Genomic DNA, 8141 nt, shown 5'->3' on the forward strand with positions numbered 1-8141 from the left:
GGTTACCCACACGGTAACGGCGGCTACTCCTCCCTGCACACAGTTCTTCACACAAGAACCCTAGGTGACAATTTCTCACAGTTTGTGTTACAATGTTGTTGAAACCTCGCTCTGATACCAATTGTTGGGAATTAAACACACAACACACACAAATAATCTAGAGAAAAGAGAAACAGAACACAAACGGGACACACAAGAATTTAACGTGGTTCGGTTTCCCTACTCCACGACTGTAACAGGAGGATTTTATTTCACTTGTGCTACTCTAGAATTACAAATACAAGGATCATATTTATAGGAAAGCCAAATGGTTAACCTAGGGTTTCAGTAATGGGTCGGGCCGGCTCACAAGCCTCCACAAAGCCCAACATATTTGACAAATATTTCAAATTTTCAAATATTAGTATTTAGGTCAAATCTCATTATTTGAGATCTTTTAAAAATTAAAATTTTACATCAAACTTTTATCTTTTACAAAAACACTCTATATAGTAGTTGTTTGCGTGATGTGAACACCAAAATAGTAATAAAATATTCAGTGAAAATGAAAGTAACGATATAGTTGTTGATGAAAATAATAAACAATCGGCTCAGGATAATAAAGACATGTATTTTATTTACTTCAAGATGTATGAAATGATGCTTATTAAAATCACTCCAACTTATTACATTCAGTGTCATGGATACTACTTGTTATTTATTGCAATAAAGATCCAAACTACCACATTTTAGCTCACTACTTGTACTATATACTACATAGTCCAGCTCACTAAACTATCCACTTCTTGTCATTGTGATAATTTATGCTTTTACACTTTTTCACACAAGCTTAATAGAGTGAAGGGGTGCTTATTTATTTAAAACCTTAGACAATTTAATTATTCCTTCTTCCTCTTGAAAGTGTCATTGAATTAAGTAGTTTATGAAAAAATGTCTAAGTTGTTTGGTATATTTGCATGCTTAGTCATTGTGGCTTTAGATGCTCTAGCTGGTCTTCTTGGAATTAAAGCAGAAGGAGCTCAAAACCAGGTAACAAGTCACTCTTTATATTAAGCTTGATATAATAATTTGAAAAATAAAATAATAACTTCTTATAGCTAAAGAGTGTAGTTTTATATTTCTGTTTATGCGAGTTCGGCTGAACTCAATAATTTTTGCTTAAATTTTGTGCTTTTACTTTAAAATGCATTCACTTTCTCTCCTTTTTTAATCTATTTAGAAAAAATTGTCACTTTCATTTATCGGCAACTCTTTCATTTCATACATGTTTAACACCAAATATCACAAGATTAAAATATATTTTGATATATTCAATATATCTTTAACTTAAAACTAGAGGAGTAAACTTTACTTTCTTAATAACTTCACCGCAAGTTAAAATCAAACAAACAAATCGATAAAGAGAGTAATATATAAGTAAAAATAATTTATGTACAACTTAATAAACTACTTTTCTTTAAAAAAAATATTCACAACCAAAAACTCAAAATTCTATCTACGAATTTGGCATAACTCAATAATTTTTTTAGAATATAGTTATATAGAAATGAATTAATTAAATCATGTATCATATTATATATCAATTTATAATGTTTGTCAATTGTCATAGAACTTAATTGAAACTCATTTTTTTTGTGTGTGTGTGTGGTATTGAAGGTAAAACACTTGAAGCTATGGTTTTTTGAGTGTAAAGAGCCAAGCCATGATGCATTTATTCTAGGGTTAGCTGCTGCTGGTCTTCTAGCAGCTGCTCATATTCTTGCTAATCTTGTTGGAGGCTGCAGCTATTGCTATTGCACTGGAGATGACATACAAAAAGCACCACCTAGTAGACAATTATCACTTGCTTGTCTTCTTTTCACATGGTATATCTCTCTCTCCGTTACGAATTTATTTGTTTAATTTTGATTTGACATGAAATTTAAGAAAGTTAAAAAGATATATATCTGAACCTTATGATCTTTAGTTAAAGATACGTGGAATATAATGTATCGTAATTACTTTTGGTCGTATCGACTTAAACATGTCATCTGAACAGCTAGAATTATCAAAATGACGGGGAAAAAAAGAAGATACATTCTTTTTGAAACAAACTAAAAAAAAATTGAAACAAACTCGCAAAATATAATTCACCAAAAAAATATACATGCATCAACAATTTTTTTTTAATTTATTTTTGTAGATAATTGTATTTGTTATTTTGCAATTTTTTATTTTTTATATAATAAAAAAGGTCAGACAATATAGAGACTTTAACCCCTTCGAGCCCCACACTTTAGAATGCATGGGATAAAAAAAGTTGCTTTAATCAATATGTTTTACCGTGATTTTAGGCTATTGTTATTGGTATATGTGTTATATTAGTACGTGTATATATCTTGCTTTTGTGACACAAAGTTTTAAAAAAAAAAAGATTATTAAATTTTGTCATTCTAAATTAAAGATTTTAATCGTATAATAGTATTATCTTTAAATGGTTTGGTCTTATAGATATACCATGTTATTCTTATTCCTTTATTTTTGTAATTTGTTTGAATTTTGGGATTTTTAGGATAGTAATGGCAGTTGGAATGGGAATGCTAGTGATTGGCACAATGTCAAATAACAAATCGAGATCTTCATGTGGTTTATTGCATCATCATTTCTTCTCAATTGGTGGAATTTTGTGTTTCGTACATGCCATCTTTTCTGTCGCGTTCTATGCCACATCTACTGTGACAATTGCATAGGTCATTCGAATTGTAATATGAAGAAGCGTTCTTAGTGGTGGATCGGACCCAAAATCTCTTGGAGAGAGGATGCTTCCATTTTCTTTGTTTGATCATGGTTGTTGAGATGACTAGGGCATTTGATGTTTTCAACTAATGGTAATTGCATAACTATTAAGTACTTATTAATTTGCATTTTACCAGTTTAAGCTAATTTCATGTATCTTTATCCGCTATAAAGTTAAATATACAAGTTTGATAAAAGGTTTAAAACGCCAATCCTTAAAATTAACTTTATATTTGTTATTGTGTTCAAGTTAAAGATCATTTGGGGATGTAGCTCAGATGGTAGAGCGCTCGCTTAGCATGCGAGAGGTACGGGGATCGATACCCCGCATCTCCATTTTTATTTCGTAAACCAACCGATTACACTGGATACATTGTTTTTGAGCCTTTTTATTTCGTAAACCAATTATACTGGGTACATTGCTATTGCCGCTACTAATAAAGAATTTTAATATATTTGATTTGTGTAAAAAAATTGCCAAGAATCAAATTATTTTGTTCTATAACAAGTAGACATCCATGCCGTCTTTATCAAAATTAAACATTTTAAACAAGAATTTCTCTCGATCAAATTATCAAGATCGAATAAATCATACACAAAATAGAATTAAAACAATAATCAAACGAATCACATAAAGAACAACATCATAATAACAAGGCCAAATCCCAAGTTAGAACTAGCAATGACACTAATTTTATCAGCAGACGATGGTGATGACGATGGAGATGACGTTGGAACAAAATCAGTAGAAGAAGGAGACAACGACGGAGTCTCAGGACTAGTAGCAGGAGGGGAACTTTTAGGTGCATTTGGTGCCAAAGATTTAGGAGATGGTGCTGAAACAGGGGAGATTTTAGGTGCATTTTTCGGGGATGGAGCTGAAACAGGGGATATTTTAGGTGAAATTTTGGGCGATGGTGCTGAAACAGGGGATTTAACAGGAGGTGATATAGGTGGAGGAACTACAGGAGCTGTTGCAAGTGTGTTAACTTCAAGTTTCATTCCTGAGGCACAGTGTCCACCTGTTCCACAAATAAAATATCTTTTGCCAGTAGAAGATAGAGAGATGATAGTCATTCCTCCACCATTTGTAGATATTGCATTTGTTGTTTGGCAAGAATCATAATCACTTTTTCTAACTTCAAGAACATCATGGTTTGGAGTATACACAAAAACTGTCAATCAAGAAGAAAAAAAACAAAATTAGAAAACAAGCGCGGAAATATCAACGCAGATTGTGATGGAATGAATAGAATCTCTTCAGTCTTTAATCATATGTTTCTGGTTCGATATCTAGGTGTGGAAAAACATCTATTAGGGAGTGTATCTCCTTTTAGCCTTATGCGACAAATCCATATTAGTCAACCGTGGCGGAGCCAGAAATTTCTTAAAGCGTGTCCAGAAATAGCAAATTGTTATGTTAAGGGTGTCCAAAATAGATTATTTAATTATTTCGTATATCATTTTATTTGTATATATGCTAATTTTTTTCCGACGTAGGGTGCCCAAATAATAGTATTTGGCTACGCCACTGTTAGTCAGAGATATCAAATATCAAATGGAAAACCAAATACAAATGACATGATATATAAATGTCTTTTAATTTGACTTTAATTGGCATCTACGCCCTTCAATTTTGAGTTTGCACAAATAAACACGTAAACTTGTATAACATTGACCGAATGACACATTCGTCTGACGTGGCGTCCTATATGACAATTTTATATCCTATGATGTATTATGTCACGTATGACATGTGTGTCTATTTGTATTTATGTCTGCTAAGTTAAATGACATATTTATGTATTGTGCAAGGTTGATTCATGAAATAAGACAAAGAAACCCGATGTTATACTAAAAATTCGATGAAATATGTATAAATATTTGATTATAATTCAATTAGCGTTGCAATATTGATATCCCATAAACTTCAAATTATGAATCTACCTCAGATATTAAAAGATTAATAGAGTAGACTTACTCAAACTATCACCAACTAGGAAAGTTTCAGATGCAGCCCATGTTGTAAGATCAGTGCTTTGATCCCATCTACCTTGAGGAGCTCCCACTGTATGATTTGCAGCCATGGTAGAACCAAACAAAATGGCAATGGTAGCCAAACTCATTAATAATCTAACCATCGCCATTTTTAATCACCAAAAATGTTACAACACTAATTAATTTGGCTATATTTTGAGAATTGTTCTCTTATTTATAGCAAAATTCTGCTATTTATATGTAATTCTTTTGAAAGAGGACATAGATAGTTTGACTAAGATTAATATATTTTATAATCCAAACATGCCAACGACGGTGATTTTTTTAATAATGGGTTGTGCTAAGGACTAATTTAGTAGATACCTATAATACTTTTTTTTTTCATCCGATGTTTGAAATCTAAATTGGAGCTTTAACTAAATTTGGATCGTGCACTGTAAGATCCATTTGGAGGGTTAAATTCGAAACCTCTGATTAAGAATGAAACAGTTTCACAACTATATCACAACTCATGATAGTCGATACCTATAATATATCACTAGCACATGAAGTATATTGAAAGAAATCACTAGAGATATCAACAATAAGTTTATCGCTAATTTTATGTAATGACGAATTAACGATAAATTATTAAGTAATATTCAATCAGCTATTTGCTTGAGTGTAATTACACGTTATTGACTCTTTGCGAAGTACAATGTATCACAAGAACATGCTACAATATGGAGTATTATTGTAAAAAATAAACATAAAAATTGAAATGTATTATTCAATATATGTCATTAACAAGTTGAGAAAAAAACCTTTCAAGACACATTTATTGTTATTATTATTTGGTTCCACCATAATTAGAATCTCCTAATTATTCTAGAGTTGGTATAAATTCGATTTAGATTGAGCCAACATGTTCTTTACTATTCAAATATAGTCACAATGAGAGAATCAATACCCATAAATAATTATTCACATTGAACTCCCAATCAAATTTGAATTATACATTCGAGGATAATACTCTCGACAAGATATTTTTCATACTCAGGCTCGAACTGAGACCTCTAATCAAGAGTAAAACAATCTTACTACTACACTACAACTCATGTTGATTCACAATCATTGAAACACCTCTTATAAAAAGAAAACAATTAATTTATTAATATTTCTTGATTAATAAAAAATTAATGAAAGAGTGTGATTGATATAATCTTAGTTGACCAATTATGAATTAACAATATATAATATTGTAGGCTGTCGTATAGGTGGATGCACGTTCAAGCTCTAATTAGTCTTATAGTACTCCTATTTATAAAATGGCTATTTAATACTAAATAATGGAATAATTCAAATGTTAATTTTATTTTAATTATGATAATAATTTTATTTATCGTTAATAATTTATTTGACCTTTTCCTTTCAAAGGTAATGGCTGGATTTTGAACTTTTCTCCACAGTAGACCCACGCTATGACAAAAGAGATATTCCGTAGTAATAATTATTTATTTAATGACAATTAGTTCACATGTAATTAGATGCAATAACACAATCTTAATATGTTTGTTTGATCACATAATTATTTAGTCAACACGTAACTAAGTTCAATTAAAGTGGAGTATTTACATTCTTCCATTCTCAAGAGAAAAATTAGCAGAATTCCTAGCAATTACACTGTATACTATAGTTACAAGGTTACTTTTATATATGGTTGTTCATACTGATGGAAATATAGCTTGGATGAATGGATACAAATACACTTCAATCTTTCCACTCTCTACTCTCTTTCGCTCGCATCTCTCCTCCCTTTAACATGTAACTATCAATCGTACGTAATTAGCAAACTATAGCTATAAATCTGTGTTTTTCTTAATTTTTCTACATGTCTAATATACTAAAAATAATATTCTTCTTTACTTTGTTACTAACATACAGTTTTAGAGACAATTCGTAAGCAACAACTTATTAATTGCCTCTAATTTATATTGTAAAGTCAAATATTAGTCAATTATTATTACCGGCAATTAGTGTAGCTTTTTCAAACATCACTTCTATTCTCTTAACTTCCCTCCAATTTTATGTTTTTCTTCTAATTTTGAAACCTACATACAAGGGAAATAGTCAATCGTACTCATTCTGTCACTTATAATATCTCATCATGTATTAAAATTCTCCGCAAGGAATTATATTATTGTAATAATTTGATTTCACTACTATATATATATATATATATATATATATATATATCAAAGTAGAAAAACATAATTGTCCATTCTTTATTCACCAAACATACTCAAATTATATCAATATAGGAATTTTAGTTACATATTATAACATATATCATATAGTTTCTAAGTTCTAAGGAATATTAACAAAAGGGTATATTTCATATCTAAAGTTACAACTTCCACTAACAACTCTTCCACCTTCTTTTCCATCACAACAACTTGGAATTTCATTAATAATACCATCAACACACTTCTTACAATCCTCATTTGAAAGATCTCTTGTACATTGAACCAATCCATACAATTTCTTATTTTCTTCAATCTCCATTTCTCCAATTGCATACAAATTCGTCGTTTTATAAGCATTTTCACTCAAGCTTCCCAACAATTCCTTAGTTTTTGCATTGAAATATTCAGGATTACTCACAACGCGAACATTCCACATGTAAAACTTGTACGTGTTATCGATATTTCCTAAGAAATCTTTATCAGAATATTTCAAGAGACAATTATCATACCATATTATAGCTTCTTTATCGTAAGGACAACGTTTTCCAAGTTCTTCACTAGCATCTAATACACAAGACTTGCAATTGTTGCTTGTAACATCGCCGCGACATAGAGAAAGTCCATTTGTTTGATCATGATTTTGCCCAATTGAGCTTGTTGAGAACCCTGTTGGAGGTGTTTTCAAGTAGAGATCACCTAAGAGATTTTTTAAATTTTGTGCATAGTAACTATTGGCTGTGAAATTTTCATGGTTTGAACAAAAATGGAATAATGGATCTGTGGATATCACTATTGCAATGGATGAAAGGAAAAATAGACAAGAGATTAATTTTGAGGAAGACATATTTTGATCAAAAAAAATATGAGATGGTATGTAAAACTTCACATGGTGCACCATTTAATAAAGTTGTAACTTCAAAGTAGAGGGTAGAAAAGTCATATACATAGCCATAATTGTTGACTTTTTATTTTTATTATTTTGCATTTTTTATGGTTTTGGGTGGGAAGTTGACTAATTCCATTTTGTTCCAATGGAAGGTTTGAATAGTAGTATGTAGTTGGGAAATTCATTAACTACAAAAGTGTTTAATCACAAAATTTCTGAATTATTCCGATTGTTCACTTTATTCACTAATATATATA

The 8141-nt window shown here is 30.5% G+C and overlaps 3 protein-coding genes and 1 non-coding gene across 4 annotated transcripts; 2 read left to right on the top strand and 2 right to left on the bottom strand.

Moving 5' to 3' along the window:
- The first annotated feature begins 778 nt into the window (after positions 1-778).
- LOC107006769 lies at positions 779-2972 on the top strand. The gene is made up of 3 exons (XM_015205286.2): positions 779-1029; positions 1657-1865; positions 2552-2972. The coding sequence occupies exons 1-3, from the start codon at positions 931-933 to the stop codon at positions 2727-2729; spliced, it is 486 nt and encodes a 161-aa protein (XP_015060772.1). The 5' UTR covers positions 779-930; the 3' UTR covers positions 2730-2972.
- Positions 2973-3038: 66 nt separating this feature from the next.
- TRNAA-AGC lies at positions 3039-3111 on the top strand. Its single transcript has one exon. It is a non-coding gene; the product is annotated as a tRNA-Ala (tRNA).
- A 138-nt stretch (positions 3112-3249) lies between these two features.
- On the bottom strand, positions 3250-4956 carry LOC107006733 (uclacyanin 1). Its single transcript, XM_015205248.2, has 2 exons — positions 4757-4956; positions 3250-3950 (listed from the first exon to the last, which is right to left on the bottom strand). The coding sequence occupies exons 1-2, from the start codon at positions 4920-4922 to the stop codon at positions 3403-3405; spliced, it is 714 nt and encodes a 237-aa protein (XP_015060734.1). The 5' UTR covers positions 4923-4956; the 3' UTR covers positions 3250-3402.
- A 2057-nt stretch (positions 4957-7013) lies between these two features.
- Positions 7014-7864, bottom strand: LOC107006768 (cysteine-rich repeat secretory protein 38). Its single transcript, XM_015205285.2, has one exon. It carries the CDS (start codon positions 7840-7842, stop codon positions 7120-7122), a length of 723 nt encoding a protein of 240 aa, XP_015060771.1. The 5' UTR covers positions 7843-7864; the 3' UTR covers positions 7014-7119.
- Between the last annotated feature and the right edge of the window lie 277 nt (positions 7865-8141).

This window comes from Solanum pennellii, chromosome 12, assembly GCF_001406875.1.
Source record: "Solanum pennellii chromosome 12, SPENNV200".
NCBI classification, from domain to species: Eukaryota; Viridiplantae; Streptophyta; class Magnoliopsida; order Solanales; family Solanaceae; genus Solanum; species Solanum pennellii.